This window comes from Podarcis erhardii, assembly GCF_964252035.2.
Source record: "Podarcis erhardii genome assembly, chromosome: 15".
Classification (NCBI taxonomy): domain Eukaryota; kingdom Metazoa; phylum Chordata; class Lepidosauria; order Squamata; family Lacertidae; genus Podarcis; species Podarcis erhardii.
The window spans coordinates 17,172,571-17,194,016 of NC_138505.1; the positions used below are offsets into that span (position 1 = coordinate 17,172,571).

General features: G+C 47.8%; 1 protein-coding gene across 1 annotated transcript; it reads right to left on the minus strand.

The window, feature by feature from the left end:
* Nucleotides 1-856: 856 nt before the first annotated feature.
* CTSF (cathepsin F) lies at nt 857-20,086 on the minus strand. Its single transcript, XM_081841673.1, has 15 exons — nt 19,843-20,086; nt 16,593-16,715; nt 14,456-14,531; nt 12,868-12,977; nt 11,712-11,787; nt 10,878-10,991; nt 10,075-10,220; nt 9,161-9,257; nt 8,665-8,745; nt 7,552-7,671; nt 6,153-6,217; nt 5,117-5,207; nt 4,274-4,332; nt 1,980-2,846; nt 857-1,801 (listed from the first exon to the last, which is right to left on the minus strand). The coding sequence occupies exons 1-14, from the start codon at nt 20,047-20,049 to the stop codon at nt 2,772-2,774; spliced, it is 1,440 nt and encodes a 479-aa protein (XP_081697799.1). The 5' UTR covers nt 20,050-20,086; the 3' UTR covers nt 857-1,801; nt 1,980-2,771.
* Between the last annotated feature and the right edge of the window lie 1,360 nt (nt 20,087-21,446).

Here is a 21,446-nt window from a genome sequence, read left to right on the forward strand (position 1 = left end):
CAAAGTGAAGCTTTAGGGTGTCCAATGCCATCGAAAGAGCGCTTTAAGTTCTGCCTTTTATATTCAAGTTGTTATTTTTAAGCCAGCCTTGGACTGTGTAGCCATGTTCACGTTTCTTCAAAGCCAGCCCATCTTCCCAAGCCCTCTGTAGACTGTTAGTGTCACCCATGACGGCAGTGATCAGTATTCAGGAGGATGGATTCAAATATCTGAAGATGGAGCAAGCTTTGTTTTCTGCTGCTCCAGAGGGCAGGACTGAAACCAATCACCTCAAATGGCAAGGAAGAACTTTCTTATGGTAAGAGGTGTTCAACAGTGGAATGCAGACCTGGCCCACTTGAGGCAGGGTGAAGCAGCTGCCTCTGGTGGCAGAAGCCCATGAGGCAGCACCCCCATGGACAACCTTCCCGCCTCTGGCATTTGTGCAAATTTCCTGCGAAATCTTGTTGGAAGTCAGTGTCAATGCTGGCACCACTTCTCCACCTGTGGCAGAGGCAAGCAGTAGAGTGGTGGGGCAGCACTTCCCATTTTGCCTTGTGTCACCTCTGAGCAGTATTTTTTTCTGAGGGTACGCAAACCCCTAAGCATTCTGTGAATCTAAGTTTGGCCTCATTGAGGGGCAGTATTTCAATATGAGTGGGAAAATGAGAGTACCCCTGAACATTTTTTAAAGAAAAAAAAGCACTGCCTCTGAGATAAGCCTGTTCTGATGACTTCTCACCCCCTTTGTCTCTCATCTGCCTTGGAAGGATGCTGGCAAGACCTACTCAGGAGTACTTAGCAGGAGGTAAACCTAGTCTCCCTCCCTCAAGACTCCAGGCATCACATTGCCCTCACCCCTGAAACACACAGACACTTTAGTTCAGAGTCCATCAGTATTTATTAGTGTGGAAATTACAGAAACACCAAAGGCTGCATCTTTAAAGTAACAGAAGGCACAGCCACATGAGCAGCTGCGTCTTCCAGAAACACTTTTTTTGCAGCCACTTTCAGGCCATTCTGGCTGAGATTAGAGTCCCTGAAGGGGAAACAGCTTTTTCAGGGTGGGGGTGGGGTGTTCAGAGCAGCAATCAAAGGAAAAACACTTTCTATAGCAGCCATTTTGCAAGTGCTAGTTATGCCTTCCACTCCCCAAAAGCCCTGAGCGCAATGGGGGGGGGGGGAATGCTCAAGTAGGATTCCCTGGAGGAGAAGGTTTGGGTGGTGCTTAGGACTGACCAAGCTAGGGATCATCTCTCAGCATTGCCTTCAAACCTTCCACCAATATTTCCATTCTGGCAGCAAACATTAATACAGAGCAGCTAAATCTAAAAAAAAATGTGGGCTGGGTTTGACCTCTTTTTTTGTAGTGGGTGCAGGGAGAAAGATTTCATGGCATCTAAGTGCAAAAGCTGACCAATACTGGAATGGTTACTTTTCCTACAGGCTAGCGGAGCCGCCCAGCCACAGGCAGGACTGTCCTGCAAGGCTGTGACTCCACCACGTCAAGTCTTCCAGAAGCAGAGGAAGACTTGAGCTAACGGAAACAAGGCTACCCCATTGGGGGGGCATTTATCAGTGCTACAATCCCTACGGGGAGTGGGAAGACTTGGAGAGTGCAAAAGAAAGAAGCCCCTGACTAACTGGGAAATAAGGGTGTTAAATGTGCTCCCCTCAACTCTACAAGGAAGGGGAAATTCACCTGCACTTATTTAGGGGGGCTTGAGTGAGTTGTGAAGTTCCTTGGAACATCTTGTCTTAAATGCAAGCTGGTTCCCCAAGTTGTGTGGAAACAGGAAGCTGGCCTTAGACCAAGTCAGAGCTGTTCAACAGTGGAATTTGCTGCCAAGGAGTGTGGTGGAGTCTCCTTCTTTGGAGGTCTTTAAGCAGAGGCTTGACAACCATATGTCAGGAGTGCTCTGATGGTGTTTCCTGCTTGGCAGGGGGTTGGACTCGATGGCCCTTGTGGTCTCTTCCAACTCTATGATTCTAAGTCAGACTGACTGCTGTCCATCTAACACAGCAGCTCTTCAACCTGAAGGGGGCCTTCCCTGGCCCTGCCTCCTGAGGATTGAAGGGTTGGACTAGATGACTCTTTGGGTCCCCATTCCAACTCTACAATTCCAGGACTGTATGAGATTCTGTAACTGTTTGGGACCTTCTGCGTGCAGAGTGGGTGCTCTTCTACTGAGCTGTGGCCCAAACTAAAGAGGCCTATGGTTAAAAAACAGTAATGAGACCTGCTTTTTGCAGAGGGAGTTGGGATGGGAGCTGGTAGTTAGAGCGCTGCCCCTTCCTCCCTGGCCCCAATTCCCAGTCTGCCTTCCAAAAAGCAGCTCAAGATTGACCAAGGTAAAAGAGGCGGGGAGCAGCTGATGACCTAACCATTTCAGAGGAGCAAGTCCCCTTCGCCATCCTCTGTGCATCTGCCCAGGCACCAAGTACCCCTTCACTGAGAGTCGGGGGAAGGAATCTGCTCCTACTGGAAAGGGGAGCACCCTTTAAACACACACCAGCACCAATCCTGGCCTGGTTGAAGGATCTCAGCAAGGTTAAGGTCCTATCCTAGGACATGCTACCTTCAGTCTCTACCGTTCATAGCAGCAGGCAGGAGCAGGGGCCAGATCTTCTCAGTTATGCACTAGACCTAACCAGGGCTATTTGGAAAGGGAAATGGGTAAACAGGGTCAGAATAATGTACAGGGAAGGTGTTCCGATCTTCATCTTGGTGCTGGGTGGAAAGCCAGCAAGTTGATGATTTGGACCGGAGGCAGCCAATGGGCCCGAGAGGCTTACTCTATCACTGCAGAACTGCACATTGAGTTCATGCCACAGGCGTGGCTGCCACGGTACAGGTAGTAGTAGCCCTGAAAAGAGACACAGGACAATTGTCAGTAAGCAGCACAGATCTTCCCTGACCAGGAAAGCCTAGCCACAGTATTGGTTACTTCAAGATTGGATTACCCCAACACACTCTTGCACTTGATCGGGAAGCTGCAGTTAGTGCAGAATGCTGCAGCACAATTGCTGACAGGACCCCATCAGCATATAACCCCTCTGGTCAGAGATTTGCACTAGTTGCCCATTTGCTACCCAGGCCAGGTTCAAGGTGTTACTATCAGCATACCAAACCCTTAGCAACTTGGGACCAGTTTACCTGCGAGATCACCTCACCCCATATATATGCCCACTTATATCTGTGAAACTGGCATTGTTATAGATGCCACATAATGCCTGTGGCACATTTGTAAGAAATAGACCTTTTATTGTGACAGCTCCTACACTTTGGAACTCCCTGCCCATTGACACCAGGCAGACGCCTTCCCTGTACTCTTCTTGGTGCCTGCGAAAAACTTTTTTTGTTTACGGAAACCTAGTCAAATATGTAGAATGTTTACATGTGTTTTTAATTGTTTGTAGTAAAGTTTTAAAAAGCTGGTTTTGATAGTTTTCAGTGATGGTTTTACAGTGGAACCTCGTGTTACGTACCATCCCCCTTACGAATGCTGCGGGGTACGCGTTCCACTAACCCGGAAGTAGATGCCCCTTGTTGCCACCTTTGCCCTGGGATGCGAGCAGAAGTCGCGGCGCGGCAGCAGTTGCCATTAGAGAAAGTGCGCCTCAAGTTATGAGAGTTTTCCTGTTACGAATGGACCCCTGGAAAGGATCAAGTATGTAACACGAGGTACCACTGTATATCCTTTCTGTAAACTGTTTTGAGATTTTTTACAATCAAGCAGTTCCACAATATGATCACATCTTACACTCATTTAAGTTTCAACCCTACGTGATTGAAGGCGAGCTGGTTGAATTTGTGCAAGTCAAGTCCCAAGCAAGATGGAGAGCTTAAGCTGGAGCAGAAAGAGCTTCTCAGTTCTCTGCCTTGCTTGCTGGGGATTCTGGGGATTATCTCTCCCCATCTGCCTTACTTCAATTTTCATGGATAAGCCAAACCCTTGGACTTGAACCTTTGCATAAAATGTGATCGTACGGGGCTTACATTTTGTGAAATAAATATAAAAATATCTGCCTTCTGCCTGCACATGAGCATGTCATTGGCCAGCACAACGTAAGCAGAAGTCAGCCATAACCTGGCACCGGCTCCTCCTTGCCTCAAAAGCATTGTCAAGCAAAGAGACACTAGGTCAGAGGGTCGGCAGCAGGCAGTTACACTGAGGAGAAAGCCAAGCCTGACTCGTGAGCTTTCAGTGTATCAGCCCCTTCCTTACAATGTGAACAGAGATTGCCAAGAGCAGGGGAAAGGTCGCCTAGCTGAGTTTGGAAGAATGCTTACCTTCTCTCCCCAATTCTCTCCCCAACTGTTCTTGATTGCCCAGAATGGAGTACGGCCCCCTGTGTGTGCATACAGGTGGAAACAAAAGAGAGTTGTCAGGGGTAGAACAAGCAGTAAACCGCTTTGAGTTGTTTCCCTCCCCCCCCCCCCAAAGCAGCATATAAATTTTATAAAATCCTCCACCTATCCCTCAAGAGAGTCCCACCCCCCCCCCCGGTCTCTCAACCCATCAATCTCTTGAAGTGGCTTAAGACGGATCTGATCTCTGCAGCATCCTTGGATGGAAGCTAGCAGCTTTTTGCAAGCAGGAAGAAAATCATTCTCGACCCTTCCTGCTTCCTCCACCCACCCACCGCTCCCTGCCCACCTCTGAACATCCATCACAAGCAAGGAAACTCCCCACTTGTAGTTCTCCTTCAGCCTCTATTAGTCACACCTGTTACAACTGGGGAGTTTGATGCGAAACTTTGGGAATCATGAGAACTAGGGACTTAGATCAGACAAACATCAGGTGCCAGCGCTAGTAAAACTGCTCTAATATGTTTTGCCCAGACGCGAGTAGGTTTTAACTGAGCGACCTTTAGGGTAATTTAAAGTTTCATCCCTTTTTTCTAAAGTCTTTGTGTGAGCATTTTAGAAAGGAGGTAGGGTGGCACAAAAAAATGTTTTAGATAGGTCGCACAAATAAATTAGAACTAAGTAAAGCAAGCTTATTGAACACAGATGAAGACTGCTTCTGAACGCTAAACTGCAGGGTGGAGGAATGGAGATTCCAGAGTGAATCTCCCCACCTTCACGTTTGGGGAGCATTCCCCCCCCCCACAAGTAAAAGTAGCCACTTACGTGTGCCGTAGCCCACCAAGAGGACTGCGTGGTCAATCATCCACGGGTTGCAGAGCAGGAAGAAGGGGTGGGAAACTCCCCTCCTGTAGAACTGGACAGGGGAAGAAGGGGAAGAGGGCTCAGAGACAATCCTGGACTCCAAACAACTTAATACATACATGTTGCACCCTGTGCAATGTTTGGGCCTTCAGGCAATTTGGGAGGGCTTGAAGGTCTATGCGTGAAGCTACTAAGAAAGTCAAATGTGTCCTAGCTGCAAGGAGTCCTTGCCCCTCTGAACAGATCTGTTCCCTCGTATTCTGCATGACTCAGCCCTCCCTCTCTCAATCAAGCAACCCTCTCTCTCAAGCAACAAAAACTGAACTAGGCCAATCCAAATTTGGAAGCAGAGTAAGCCGTGTGAAAGAAATGCAAGCAGGGCTAGCTGTTGGATCAGACCAGAGGCCCAGCAGTCTGACCAACCAGAAAGCTCGCAAGGACAACAGCAATACTCTCTTCTCCACCTGTGATTCAGCTTGTGTTCAGGTGCATGCTGCTTCCTGACAGCGGAGGCAGAAAATAACCATCATGGCTAAGAGCCGTCGCCAGGCTTATTCTCCTTGAGTTTGTCTAACCTGTTTTGGAAGCCGGTCACATTAGTGGCCATTGCTGCATTTAGCACTTGCAAATTCGACAGTTCTATTTCTGTGTGGAGAAGGGCTTTGTTTTGCCTGTCCTGAATCAGAGATGGCTCTGAGTCCTAGGGCAGGAGGTGGCAGAGCTCCAACGGCATCCCAGGATTTCTTTTCTTCTGTTTTAAGTTTTAAAAAACAAGGGAAAATGGAAAACCTATGGCCACATCATAAAGTTAATGCAACTCCCTGCTCAAACCTGCATAGAAATTTCTGTCCCTCCACTGTGATTTTTTTCGGAGGGTTTCATTTTGCTCCCCACCCGCTCAACAAATGATGGGGGGGGGATGTTTTTTGACCAAAAGGGCAACCTCTGTTCCTTACAGCATGGAAAAAGAAGCATGGCCCTCCAGGGGCTCCCTCACCTGCATGGCAAAGGCGTTCAGAGCAATGGAAATAGGGCCGTTCTTAGCCAGCCAGGCAGCGATCTCTGAAACGGAGAGGGTGACTGGTTAATAAGCAAAGCCATTATATGATGCAGAGAGATATAAGAGAAGGAGAGGGAGCTTATGGGAGCTGCGCTGCAGGCCCTGCCCCAGAAAATGAAAGCATTTTACACATGTGGATCGCCATGCATTTGAGATACTGATACGCTGCCTCTCTCCCTGGCCTCAGTTGCACTTCCTACACCCATGCATGGTGGCAGCAGGTAGGACAAGAGATCGTAGCAGGATGGCTCAGCAGAGAAACTGTTAAGTATCAAGTGTGTGGTCTTGAATGTTTCTTAGCCATAAAAGCAGCAAGAAGGGCACCTATCAAGTCCAGAGAACATCTAGGGCGGGCCTGGGGTGCCTCAGTCATCCAGGCCTCTAAATCCATCCCATAGACCACAAGTCTCTATGACCCTGCCTGTGCTTTTTCTTGGCCAGAATGTGTTATTGGACCATGATAATACCTCTTGCTTGTATGGATGAAGAGGGAGTAAATAACCTCCGCACTGGCTGCCCATCTACTACCAAGCCAGGTCCTTGTACTGATTTTACAGAGCCCTGAACAGCTCAGATCCAAGGCACCTTAGAGATGGCCTGAACCTTTATATCCTGGCTCAGTTACCAAGATCACCTGGAAGAACCTCATTGGTCATCCCTTGAGTTGGCAAAGGTCATTTGACATCAGCGTGAAATAGAGTCTTTAGTCTTATTGGCCTAGTCCTGTGGAACACTCTGCTAACAGAGATTCAGCATCCAGCTACTTTTAAATATCTGCTGAGAACTTCTCTATGTCGTCAAGCTTATGCCAGCAATTAAGAAGCCATCTTTCCATAACACTTAGATGATGGTCTCTGATCTTAAATGTGTTTTTATATTATATAGTTATTATTGTACACTGCTTTTATTTTGTTATGATTTGCAGCATATAAATATTTTCATAAACAGATATAGATGTTTACACCAATTCTTACATGGCTGACTTCCGTAACATCTGTTGCCCTGTCCAAATGTTTTGAGACTACAATTCCCATCATCCCTGACCACTGGTCCTGTTAGCTAGGGATGATGGGAGCTGTAGTCCCAAAACATCTGAAGGGCCGAGTTTGCCTGTGCCTGCTCTGGTCCCACATACCACTGGCATGTGGCCTCTGGAAGTTTGGCCAAGAGGGAAGGCAGCCCTGGGACTGGGAAAAGTTTGCCCAACCCTTGCTCTAGGCAGTAGCAAGTGGCCTTCCTCATTCCACAGCGGAGTGTTCCAGATCTCTCTAGGTATTAAGAGGCCCACAATTTGATTCACTAACTGGCACCCCAAGCCATGGTCTCAGACACGTACCTGTCTCATCCCGGGATATTGATACGGAGCTATTGATGTAGACGGCCACCTTATCCTTAGAGAAGCCGCACTTCTGCTCGACCCCCTCATAACTGTAATCGCGCTCTGTCTCCAGGCCGCCTGGGGAAGAGAAGGAGAATCAGGAAGGCCAAGGAAGGTGATGACCTGGCAAAGAAAACCGTGTACAGGCGGGGCTCTTGCTGTGCAGAATAAGGATCTAAGAGTGGCTTTTTAAAAAAAACCCACATTTATTATGCCCTAATAATACTTCTGTGGGATGCAGGTGGCGCTGTGGGTTAAACCACAGAGCCTAGGACTTGCTGATCAGAAGGTTGGTGGTTCGAATCCCCACGACGGGGTGAGCTCCCATTGCTCGGTCCCAGCTCCTGCCAACTTTGCAGTTTGAAAGCACACCAAAGTGCAAGTAGATAAATAGGTACCGCTCCGGTGGGAAGGTAAATGGTGTTTCCGTGCGCTGCTCTGGTTCGTCAGAAGCGGCTTAGTCATGCTGGCCACATGACCCGGAAGCTGTACACCAGCTCCCTCGGCCAATAAAGCGAGATGAGCACCGCAACCCCAGAGTCGGTCACAACTGGACCTAATTGTCAGGGGTCCCTTTACCTTAATAATACTTCTAGAGGCAGCTTCCAGCAATAAAAGCAGCAAGGAACAACAAGCCAGAATCCAGCAGTTCTGAAGAGGGACTTTGCATTGTCAATAAACGGCTGAACAAACAGAGCATCTTCCAGCCTCACTGTGGTGGTTGCTTCACAGCCATTGGGGAACTGCAGTAAAGGCAGCATGTGCACTCTTGAAAAATTCAGGGTTTGCCCCAAGAAAGGGGGAATGGATTTTTTCTAAAAGGGAAGGATCTGGCATGAATGGTGCTCTAGACGCAACTGACAAAACTCAGTTACCTTTTAGCCTTGGGAACAAACCAGCATTTCCAGCACCAACGTGCTCAAGGCACCTAGTTTCTCCAGTTCAGAGACGACTGTGAAAACAAGTCTCTGAACACTCAAAACATCTTAATCTCTGGATGTCAAGGTACATGCAGAGGAACAAGCTGCAGACCAAGTGCCGCGCTGGAGCAAAAATATTTTGCTGACTCACCCAGCCCTTCGATGGCCTCGTAGGCCGTGGATGGAAGTCCTCCTCCACAGGCTTTGTCTACGGAGTCACAGTCCAGCAGCTCTGTGGAGGGAGCAGAAATCAGGTCAGCTGGAAACTGGAGGGTGAACACCCAAAGACATGTCCAGTCTTGCTCCTGAAGTCAGCCAACTTCCCAATTTATTTCTTTATGACATTTCTTTCATAAAATTCATATGCCACTTGATTGAAGGAAAAACTCAAAGCAGTTACATCTCGCTCTTTGCCATATGTGATCCCAGGATGGGTTATAACAAGGTAATGAAAGCAAAAAAAAAAAAAATCTGCTTCGAGAATGCAAGCATCCTCTACCTGTAAAACATTTGAGTCAACGTGGCCATGTAAACAAGGCACAAGCAATGACTTCACTGGCAGTTTTTTTGTTTTCTTTTAGCTCTGCTGCCCAGAAAGCTCCCAGATCCAAACATGAGAGGCCAGGCCTCCTCAAAGAACTCCCTACCTTGCTCAGAAAGGGAGACCAAAGTGCCATTGCGGAGGAACCACTGCCCTTCCACGTTGCCTGTCACAGAGAAGGCCCAGCAGGAGCCACAGTAACCCTGCAGTCATTGATAAAGGGAAAGAGTTATTCCAGATATTATAAACTGGTCATAAAATGAAAAAGGAGAAAATACAGAAGAAGCCTGGAAGAAGGCATCTTACATCTGTTAAACAACTTCACTGGCTGCTGGTCCACTGGCACAATTCCAAGCGCTGGTTCTGACCTATAAAGCCTTATGTGGCTTGGGACCAGGTTACCTGAAAGACCATAACTCCCTATATAAACCTTTCTGGGAGCCAAGATCCTCAGGTGAGCACCTTCTCTTGGACCCATTAACATCAAAAACACAGTTGGTGATGACACAAGAAAGAACCTTTGCTGCGGCTGCTCCCAGATTGTGGAATCCTCTCCCAGGAGAGGTTAAACTGGCTCCCTCTTGTTTATCTTTCTGCTGGCAGACTTAAGACTTTTGTATTCAGATAGGTCTTTGAAAACTAAGGTGCAGACAATGCAGATGCTGTTGCCGGGGCAAACTACTTTAGCTGCTGGTTCTAAATGTGTTTCGATGTATTTTAACTACTGCTTTCAATTAGTTACTTTTCATTTTATGAGGACGTTTTTTACATGTTGTAAGCTGCCTTGCATCAAAATTTGATACAAAGCTGGGATATAAATTCCTACAGAGAACAAAACAAAATAGAGTTCAGGCCCAGAACCTAGGGTGGATCACTGCCTTCTTCCACCTCCTCACCAACCTCATGCAACAAACCCACACAGGGAAACAGTGGAACTTTTATCCCCTTTGGAAACTTTAAGCCCAACCTGGTCCCCTTGAGGAAGCAGCTGCTTCCATAGTGGGGCATAGGAAAACCTACCTGGTTCTTGACACCCGTGACAGCCCCGTGGTCCCGCCAGTCCCATGCATCAGGGGGTGGATCTTTAGGGATGGTGGCTGGTTTCATTGGCCGACCAGGCAGCTGGGAAAGCAGTGGGTTCAAGTACGTGGAGCGGAACTCCTCCTCTGAAACAAAGGAGAAAGATACATTGTGTGATGAAAAGACAAAAGCACCAGATTTCATAAAATATGACACTCTAGCCTTCCTGGCTGATTGAAGTTCTTGAGTTCTATCTGCCACAAATACATATCTGTATCTTTCCTCTTTGGAACTTGTGCTGTAATTTTAAAAACATTAGATACCCATTTTTGCTTTATTTTATGCTACTTTTATGCACTTTGTTTCATTCTCTCTCTCTCTCTCTTTCATTGAAAAAAGAAACCTTTTAATATACACATCTGGATAATGTATTATCCCAGTTCCTTAATGTGAGTAACTGAATGTAAAACTAAAACATCTGGTTTGAGACACCTGCACTTTCCAAGGAAGCTGGGATATGTAACACTTACCACATTGCAGGATAAAGAAGACAAGACTCTAACCTGTTAGCTGGAGCCTTTTCAGAGAGGGTTTGTGGTGCCACTGTGAGGACTAAGTGGCAGCAGTTTTGTAGATAATACCATTTGTTTACTGCTGCCTGTTCTGCCTGGTGCCCTCCTGATGGGCGTTTTAGTCCTGCAACATCTGGAGGGCACCTGGTTGGCGAAGGCGGGTCTACCAGCTGTAGCTCTGTGATTCAGAGGGGAAGGTAGCTGTAGAGTCCCTGCCCTGTCCTCACCTACCTGTCAGATCACTGAATTTGGTGACACCGTATTCTGCCGTGCCCTGATCCAGTTCCTGAATTAGCCGGGCCTTCTCCAGATTCTCTGCAAAGATCCTGAAACGCCTCTCGGTCTCTAAAAGAGCAGGAGGCCAAGGAAACAAGGTCTGAGCATGAGTATTGATTCTTATTGGTTCTTATCCATCAGCAGTTATGCCTACAGTTCTTTAAGGATGCTTAACATGCAGAATGCTACTGCCAGCAGTGTGTATGTGGGGCTGGTGTGCACCAGGGAGTGGAGGGATGCCAAACTGGATCAGGAGAAGCTGGAAGACAGACAAGGGAGGCGGGGAGCCTGTGGCCTTCCCAATGCCTGCCTTCCCAACTCCCAACAGCCCAAGCAAGGACAGCCATGCCTGCTGCAAAATCTGAACATCAGAGGAACTCTGCTGAGAAGCTAGCCTGACCTTTGCAGCTTATATTTATTTCTTGAATTTTATATCCCGCTTTGCTTCCAAGAAGCTCAAGGTGGCGTACACAGTAGTGATAAAGCAGGATATCAAATCCAAACTACTACTCCTCCTCTTCTTCTTCTTCTTCTTCTTCTTCTTCTTCTTCTTCTTCTTCTTCTTCTTCTTCTTCTTCTTCCCCCAGCCCTCCTTATTTTATCCCCACAATTACTCTGCGAGGTACATCAGACTTGAGAAACTGCACCTGGCCCAAGGTTATCCCACGAGCTTCATGGCTGAGTGGGGATTCTAAACTCTGGGCTCTGCTAGGTCCTAGACCAACCACTACACCACGCAGGGCAGCCCAGGCATGTTGTTGCTTTGCTCAACATTCACTCAACATTCACCTTGCTTGTCCTTGTAGCTCTTCTCATAAGTTGTCAAGAACTCCTTGAAGAGGGGCACCAGGTGGTTGGAGGCATTCTGGGGATGGAAGAATCCAGAACTGAGAAACTGGTACACAAGGAACTGAATCGCAGAAACAGAGCTGCTGCCTTCAACTGCAGAGTGCAATTTTATTTTATTTTCCAAACTGTATTGCAGAAATAATGTTGATTAAGGCATAAATATAAATTAGCCCTCTCCCCTCCTATGAACAGTATTTCCAGCATAATATTACATTTCTTTAACACAATATATTTTACAAGTAGTGTTAAGAACCTATTAAACATAATATTTGATCTTCAATAGTATTATTATTTTCCTTTACAGCATTCATTGTCTCTTATAACCTATAATCTAAACAAAGGACTCCATTAATTAGATGCACGTTTCATTTTTCTTAATTAATCTAACCCTTCTACAATGAATCCTGTCTTTCTCTTTAAAAGACCAAACTGTTTTATATATAGTTGGAATTGATCTACCAGATTCCTGGCATTTTATGAAATCAGTGAATAAATGCCAGCCTGCCAAAAACCTGCCCATCTTTCTTTGACCTTTGAACTTTCATTACCCTAGCCAATTACTTTTTTAAAATTGCTATATCAGAAGCAAGGTTATCTTAGACAGATGATATCAAAGTACCCAAGACGAATCAGCCATCCAGTTTCCCTAATGTTAGAATCAGGAACATGCAAACAGGAATGCTGTGCACTTTTGACCAAAATTGGAAGATTGTGCCTGTCTCAAATGTATACAGTCATACCTCGGAAGTCGAACGGAATCCGTTCCGGAAGTCCGTCCGGCTATCAAAATGTTCAGAAACCAAAGCACAGCTTCTGGTTGGCTGCAGGAAGCTCCTGCAGCCAATCGGAAGTCATGTTGGACATTCGGGTTCCAAAGAAAGTTCGCAAACCGGAACAACTCACTTCCAGGTTTGCGGCATTTGGGAGCCAAAATGTCAGAGTACCAAGGCATTTGGGATCCAAGGTACATGTACATGCTTTTGGTATAAAGGGAAAGAAGAGAAAGAGACAACTCAGTCAGCAGGAACACAGCCCTGCTTTGCCCTGCTAAGAGAGTTCACACCCCAGCTCCAAAAAGCAGATGAATGACACTCACCTGCAGAAACCTCTCTTCCTGGGTTAACTCCTCGACTTCCTTGGCAGGTGCCTTCGGACGGAACACTTCCCACTCCCCCAGTTTTGCTGCGTGGACTACCTCCGATGGCTCTGCAAGAACAAGGGGTGGGTGAGTGTTTATTTATTTACTATCCCACACTCCATCACCAGACTACGTGGATACAGTCATACCTCGGGTTGAATGCGCTTCAGGTTGAGCGCGTTCGAGTTGTGCTCCACGGCAACCTGGCAGTAACAGAGCGTGTTACTTCCGGGTTTCGCCGCTCAAAATGATGTCATGCGCATGCGCAGAAGCGTCAAAAAGCAACGCACACGTGCGCAGACATGCAGTCGCTAGATACGTTTGCTTTTGGATGCAAACGGGGCTCTGGAACGGATCCTGTTCGTATCCAGAAGTACCACTGTATTCCAAAAGTCACCTACATTCTAAATGGCTATCAGCTAAACCCCCAATCCTTCCCATTACACCTCCTCGCAGAAATGTGCTTAACCAGATATGCAGAAGGAAATATTTTACCCAGCAGCCTACACCTTAATGATTCATGCCCCTGAATGATTCATGGTGCCTGGGGAGAAAAGGTGAGGCCATGTATCAATTACACACACGGACACCCATCTCGCAAATGATGTAAGTCCAGGTATCAACATCATAGTGCCTTGCAATCTTCTCCTGGCCCCCACAAAGCCCCTCCCTGCACTACCCACTGGTCATGAGGCCGTGAGGGTGGCCAGTTTTTTCTCCCTTTAAAGGTACATACAGGCAGCACCCCCACCCCCTGTTTAGGCACGTTCCATATGTGTGCAACCGTGTATATGTGCATTGCGCCAAGCCCAGAAGTGACCCATAAACATCATAAAGACATCACTGAAATGTCACTAAAAGGGCAGAGCAGGGTGCTTGCAGGCTTTTTCAATGGGTTTCAATTATACACAATTTCACTGACGCACACAGTACCTCAGAACGTAAAGCCCGTGTAAATGAGGGGGGGGGGCTCCTTGAACAGGAGGAGAAAGTTGGAAAAGTGGCGCTCTTTCCCATTTCCTCTTCCAACTATGTGCTTTTTAAGCCTCAGATTAATATTATTGGGTCGACTTTTATCCAGATCCCTTGGAAAGGCAAAGAGTGCGTATGTGTGAACTCTGACAGGAAAGTTGATCCAGAGGACGCAGAGAGAAGCAATCAGGCTCGGTGGCGCCCACAGCACACAGTCATAAATCCCCACGGACCAAAGAATGGTTGGCAGCCCCAGACGAAGGAATTCTAAATGGCTCTGAAGCTACTTGCATTTGCTCAGTTGCACTGATAGGATTCCAACCTGGATGGAGCATTACAGTGTGGAGGCTATTTGCCACCTGAAGGAGAATTCTGTGGAAGTAGATAGGCCGGTACAAGAGCTATCTTACCCGTTCTGGTTGCTGCTGGTTTTTACAATCAATATCCTTGAAGGAAAAGCTTGGCTCAGGGAGCTACTGTTTATGTCAACAGTATGCAAAGGTTTGGGGCCCTGCCTTATTGACTGTATTTTCTGCTTTTAACGCTTCAGACAGACTACCCAGACCTGACTTACCAGCCAGGCGACACTCTTGCTTCACCAGCCTCTTCCTGTTTGCCCAGGGCTGGCTCCAGACCTCAAAGTGACATGACTGGAAGGGAAGAACAGAAAAGGTTAGGAGGGCAAGCAAGGCACAGAAAGTCAGGACAAGTCACTCAGTTAAGATGCATGCGGCGGATGGATGCAAGGCTGGAAATCAGAAATATTGCCTTGCCATCAACTCTAGGAGAGGAAATGGGGTCTACTTGGGCTATCTGAGGAGGCAAAAGGAAGTCAGGACCTCTGGCAGGAAAGGGCTGCTCTCCTCCCAAAAGGTTGCAGGTTCGATCCCCATAAGGGACAGCTGCATATTCCTGGCATTGCAGGGGGTTGGACTAGATGATCCACAGGGTCCCCTTCCCATGATTCTATGACCTAATGATCTATGACTCCAAACAGTAAGGTGCCTTGGGGCGTTCATCTTGTACCATGCACCAGAGATGCTTTGTCCCTACCAGCCACTTCACTGGGAGGACCGTTTGCATCTTAATTGAGGCTGATCTCATGAAAATAAGTCCTAGCAAGAGGGTCAGTGTGTGTACTTGTCAGATATCTTGCACTGAAGGCTAGTTGCGCCTGGGTTGCAACCACATCAGTCTTCAGCTTGGGGGATCAAGCACACCATAAGAATCTCAGAAGAGCCTGCCTGCTGGATCAAGCCCATCTTACGTAGCTCAGAGGTAGAGAATCTGCCTTGCATACAGAATGTCCCAGGTTCAATCTTCAGGTAAGGCTAGGATAAACTTTTGGATACAGCAACTGTGCCAGTCGTATACATGTCAAAGCTCTCTATCTTCCTCTTTGGCACCCAACCCCTGGAGCTACATGAGGCACTGTCAGCTGACAGGCTGGGCAGCCAAACCAAACTGCCCTTCTTTGAGGGGAAGTTTATGCAAAGAGATTCAGTGATGCCAGATCACAAGAGAAACATGTGAGGCCCAGGGGGACAAACTGAATTTGGCATGTGCTTATGGAGATTGTAGCCTTGATAATGAGAAGTCTGAGTCAACAGTACCAATGTTTACTGTTGTTAACACGCTGCTTTATGCAGGCCAAAGCAAATCTGTAACCTTCCCAAGCTTCTGGGCAATGACCTGCTACTTCCCCATTCGTCTCCTGGACATCGAACTTGCCCTCATTTCTCCAGCCCGTTGGAAGGAGGAGACCATATTTGCACAAACTACTTTGCACCAGCCACAGGTCCCAGTGGGAGGTCTGCTGCTCTTCAAGCAAAGAGGTGTCTGTTTGGAGATGGGATAGTTAGAAATCCCACTTCACTGCCATCTGCATATCCACACTTCCAGGGAAACTGAGGTGCCAGGGAAAGATTCTGCAGAGTCCCAGCCTCAGGTGCCCCTCAGTCTCAGCCCATCCTGTTTCCTAATGCACACAGAGGTCGTACTCAGGGACTTGTAGCACTGTTGGAATAGAGACAAGAGCTGATATACCCAACTGGGGGCATTTTACCACCCTTTCAAATGTTTCTGTGGGAGGGGAGGTTATTGTTTTGTTTTGTTTTGGTTTGGTTTGTTTTTGCTTTATTATGTATTTTGTGTTTTCATTTTGTATTTTTATGTTGCGAACCGCCCTGTGATCTTTGGGTGAAGGAAGGTATACAAATAAATTATACTGATTGTAAAAAAATCTCAAAGTGGTAAATGAAAACAAGAATACACTAAAAACTACCAGTAAAAACATTCAAAAAATTAAAATCAGGATAAAAAAAAACAGATTAAAACAGACATCAATGTTCAGGTATCTGTATACGCTTGTCTAAACAAAGCCAGGCACTGAAGGGAGTTTGGTGAAGGCACCAGCCTGATTATCAATTGGCAGGGAGTTCCAAAGTGCAGGTGCTGCCACACTAAAAGACTGATTTCCTACAAATGCGGAACAGGTATTATGTGCCAGTGCCTGTGCTAACTGTTGCAGCCCTGTGTGTTTTGCATGATGTACCAGATTCTTTTTTAAACTCAGAAGAGAAATCAATAGAGCCATGCAAAACTAGGATACCTTGGGAACCAGACTCCAGGTTTCCAGCACACTGAAGGTACTAGCTACATTCCCCCTGCCCCTTTTAACCAGAAAGCAAAAGTACAATGCTGATTCTTACCATTTGCTCCGGCTCTTCTGGAGTGAGGCAACTAGGAGCATCTTGCCCCACAGCCTGCTTCCCACTGCACTGACTGCTCTGCAGCAGAGTCACATCCAGGTAGTACTTGATTCCATTCACCACCTGGAGATGAGGAAAGAACAGCGCTCAGGCAAGTGGGAAAAGTTGGGAAATTGCCCAGTGATGTTCACTGCCTGCAACCACCAAAACCAGTTCGGAAGAAACTGGAAAAGACCTAGAGTGGCCTCAATGGTTTTCTGGTTGTTTATTTGTTTGGAAGGAGGAGGCAGCAGATGACTATGGCTGGACTCAAAAGTTCACCGCCCGGCTTTAAACTTGAAGTTCACAAGCTCACACTGCAAGTTCAATCCATACATGCATAGAACAGGAACTTCATGAAATTAAAACGATACACAGTCACTGCCTGGCACACCGCTGACACTGGGAAACATTTCAGCATTCCACAATTCCTGACAGACAGAGAAAGGGACCCGACTATTCTGTCTCTTGCTGGCTGGCCAAGTCTGTGGTCACCTCACCTCAAAAAGGATACTGTAAAGTTGGAAAAGGTTCAGAAAAGGGCAACTGAAATGATCAAAGGTATGGAATGACTCCCCCATGAACAAAGGTTGCAGCGTTTGGGGACTTTTTAGCATAGAGAAAGGACGAGACGTGACAGAAGTCCATGAAATTATGCATGGCATGGAGAAAGTAGACAGAGGAAAGTTTTTCTCCCTCTCTCATCACGTTAGAAGTCATGGGCATCCAATCAAACTGAATGTGGAAGCTTCAGAACAGATAACAGGAAGGAGTCTTTCAAAGAGTACATAGTTAAACACTTTTATAGGAGGCTGTAAAAGATGATTAGACAAATTCATGGAAGAGAAGCCTATCAAAGGCTACTAGTCACAATCACTATGCTCTGCTTCCATGGAGGTCAGGGGCAGTATGCGTCTGAATACCAGTTGCTGGAATCCACAGGAGATGAGAGAGTGGTTGGCTACTGTGAGAACAGGATGCTGGACTTGATAAGCCATTGGCCTGATCCAGAAGGGCTCTTCTTATGTGATTCTGTCTCACAATCCCAAACACTGAGCAAAAGGCTCTCATGAAAGCCAGGAAGGAAATAAAGCCTCACAGACACACTTGGAGAACTAACCAGGCACAATACTGGAGGCTCGAGGCCAACTGTGGCCAAAACACTTCTGTGAGAGTCAGCACCACAGTTGTACAGGGAAGAATTAAACAGAGCAGGCTGCCTCCTCATGGGAATTATGGTTAGGCCTGCAGACCATTTCATATACTGATAAAACACACACACACTCTTTTGTTTCTGATATTTAGATTCCATCAAAGATGCAACCTGGTTCTGAGGGAGGAGCAGGAATGCATGGGGCTGAGTTTCTCTTGCTGACTGTCAGCTGTAAGGGCATTCCACTGGCCTTACTCTTAGTCACTGACCTAGTTCTCCAGCATGGAGTGACAGCCTCGGCCCAGAGGTTTGTTACTTGCAGGTCAATTATCCAGGACTCCAGCTAATCAGATGGAGGCAGATTCCCTCGCCCTCTGCCAGTATACCAGTTAAAGCAGTCTAGCTTGATGGAAGCCACTCGTAACTATTTTAAGAGTTAAGTGGATTGTGCTTCTAATTGTCAACAAGAAGACACCTAGGACAGCAATAAGGATCCCAAAGGGAGCGAGAAGAAGAAAAATAATATCCTCAGCGGCAGACTCCCCGGCCCTCTGTACTTCCTAAGTCCTGCGTTTGCCATTTCGGATGCCTGTGGAGCTCGGGGCGGGGGCTGATAGAGAAAATACTCTCTACAGATGCCATCAGGCCTCCCCTCCCTCAAATGTCACCTGGTAGCAGGCTGCTTCAGCCTCTTGCCCTGAACTGTAATGACAGCTGGTCATTACAGGAACTTCTTACTTAATTTTAAAAACTGATGTCTCAGTTTACTTCCCATCCCTTCCAGTCCCTTTTTCACAAGAACAAAGGGGGCCCGTCAAGTGCAGCATCCTGTTCTCACAGGGGTCAACCAGATGCCCAAGGGAAACCAGCAAGCACAAGAACACTCTCCCTTCCTGTGGTTTCCAGCAACTGGTATTCAGAAGCTGTGGAGGCAGAGCATAGCCATTGTGGCTAGTAGCCACTGACAGACCCCTTCTTCATAAATTTGTCCAATCTTCTTTTAAAGCGTTCCAAGTTGGTGTCCAACACCACCTCCTGTGGGAGCGAGTTCCATATTTTAACTATGCACTGTGTGAAGGACATTCTTTTCCTTGGACAACGTGCAGTGCTTTATTTTTTTAGGGAAAATGGTGCCGGTACTCATCATGACGTTGTTACAGTAAGTGCCACACTTTTAACATTTGAAAATTAAAGGTTCTGGTACTGCCTACACTTGAGTACTCCCAGAAAAAAAGCACTGACAACCTGTCATTTAGACTGTAATCCAGAAGGCAGGGTCAGTCTTGTTCTAACTGAATGAACGTAAGCTGCTCTGGAATTCTTTTTGGCTGAGGGGCAAGGTACAAATGCCTTAACTAGTTCGCTAAATTAAATTAATTTGACTGGAAGGGGTGGGGTTTCTGGGTCTCTTGGCAAAACAAAGAGCACACACTTTGCATGCAGAAGGTCCAGGGTTAAATCCCCAATTCAGAGGATCAAGGAGGTGTTGGGAGGGGGGGGGAGACCCCATAGCCAAGCCCCTGGAGAAGTGCTGCCAGCCAGAGCACACAATACTGGGGTAGATTGGCAAAAATAGCTGGCATGAGAGCCAGTGGTGGTGTAACAGTTAAGCTCTGTCACTGTCTCTCAGCCTACCCTGCCTCACAGGGTTATTATGGGGATTAAATGAGATGCAGAAAAACCATGTAGGTCACCATTTTGAACTCATTGGGGAAAGGGGGACGGACTTAAGTGCAATGAATGGACTTGGATGGAGGCTACTCGGGGCAAGAGGTCCTCATAGCGTCTTTGACCCCCAGATGCTTTGGATTACGAGGAATACTTTATCCTCCCCCATCCTAAGTCATAGCCCCCACTTCTTCCAGCCCCAAAGTCCCCCGACGTGCTTCAGCCCCCAAATACTTCATGCTCCTCCAAAGTGCTGAGCCCCATCCAATTCTTCCAGCCCCAAGGTTCCTCCCTCCTAGCACCCGTGCCCCCCAAGTCATGATTCCCCCTCATTTCTTCCAGCCCCAAGGTCGTCCCCCCGCACCTGCGCCCAGCCTTTCTGCATCTCACCTGCGTCTGGGCTGAGCGCAGCGTCCAAAGGCGACCGCCACCTCCGGAGCCCGCCTTGTCGCTCTGGAAAGTCTCGGCCAAGGCGAAGCGAGCCGCCTCACGGGCCTGGCCGCTCCGCACGTCCACCTCCCGGGCTCCCCCCGGCATCGCCGCGGAGGCACCCAGCAGCAGCAGCAGCACAAACGGAACAGCCGACGCCTGCGCCATCCTTGCTCTGACTGAAGGGAGTCGGGCCGGCGGCCGGGTGAAGGGAGAGAGAAAGGGCGGGGCCTGAGGCAGAGTGGGAGGGGCCTGAGGCAGACGGCTGGGCATTGGGTGGCGTCCACTTGGCCGACGAGGCTGGAGGGCGTGTCTCCGCCATGCCCCGCCCACCCGGCGTCATCTGAACGCCCTCGCTGCCCTTGGCTTTGGTCCTCTCCCTCGAAAAACAAGAGGCAATCCCGGCTTCCCTCCATGAGAAAGGGGCGGGGTCTCACTCCCGCAGCCCCCTCATGTGACGTCACACGGGGACCCTTCCCTTCCTGCACACCTGGAGAGTACCCCCAGTGGGGTGAGGAGAGGCACAGGGATGAGAACAGGCAGCGCCCTCACCCTGAGCATCTTGCAGGCCACAAGGGCCAATGCATGAGCCCGTGTGAGGCAGAGGTTCGAGGGCTAGGATCTGGATTCAAATTCCCACTTGGCCATGAAGTTCACTGGGTGGTCTTGAGGGGCAGTCAGCCTAATTCTACCGGACAGGGTTATTGTGACCATAAAACAGGGGAGAATCAAGTGTGCACAGCTTTAGAAGCAGCAGAACACTAGATGCCAGCAGCTGGAGGAAAACAAGGTAACAATAAGTTAAAACGCCTGGCTGCCAAGCAACCTGAAACGTGGCATGTGTTTGTATACATACTAATGGTGCCAGGGTGTAGCTACATCTTCCTGTTGTACAATGGCGAGATCAGATTTTCCCGTGTGCCACAGATCCAAGCTATGGACACTTGTTATCTGTCCCAAAACACACATGGGATTGCAACATGAAATTCATCTGCCCATGTTTGCATATTGTTCTCTGAACTTGCCACAATCCCTACATGCAGGGGTAAAGCACGTAAGAACCTATGTTTAGCCCTGATGGATCAGGCCAGCAACCAGCAGATGGTTAGAGTGTGGTGATAACGCCAAGATTGCAAGTCTGATCCCCATAAGGGACAGATGCATATTCCTGCATTGCAGGACTTAGATGATCCTCAGGGTCCCTTTCAACTCTCTGATTCTTCTAGTCCAGCATCCTATACTCACAGTGGCAGACCAGATGCCTGTGGGAAGCCAGCAAGCAGGATCTGAGCACAAAGCCTTCTCCCCTCCTATGGCTTCCAGCAATTGCTGTCTGCAAGTGTGAAGGCAGAGCATAGCTATCATGGCTAGTAGCCATTGATAGCCCTCTCCACCATGTATGTCTGATCCTCTTTTAAAGCCATGAACCAGTAGGACAGTATATGAACACGAGATGAAATAGCATGTAATTTAAAATGTACTGCATGACTTTGGGCAGCAAAGACTCACCTGGCTCCTGCTGGTATCTGCCCACAAGATAGCCAAGGGAGAGTACATTTCCACAC

Bases quoted from the DNA above. Each gene is read 5' to 3' on its own strand.
- CTSF (XM_081841673.1), bottom strand. From the start codon at position 20,049: ATGGCGCAGGCGTCGGCTGTTCCGTTTGTGCTGCTGCTGCTGCTGGGT. The intron at 10,221-10,877 runs GTAGGTGAGGAC...CCTTTGTTTCAG, and splicing joins CAAATTCAGTGATCTGACAG to AGGAGGAGTTCCGCTCCACG. The intron at 5,208-6,152 runs GTGAGGGAGCCC...TCCCCTGTCCAG, and splicing joins TGAACGCCTTTGCCATGCAG to TTCTACAGGAGGGGAGTTTC.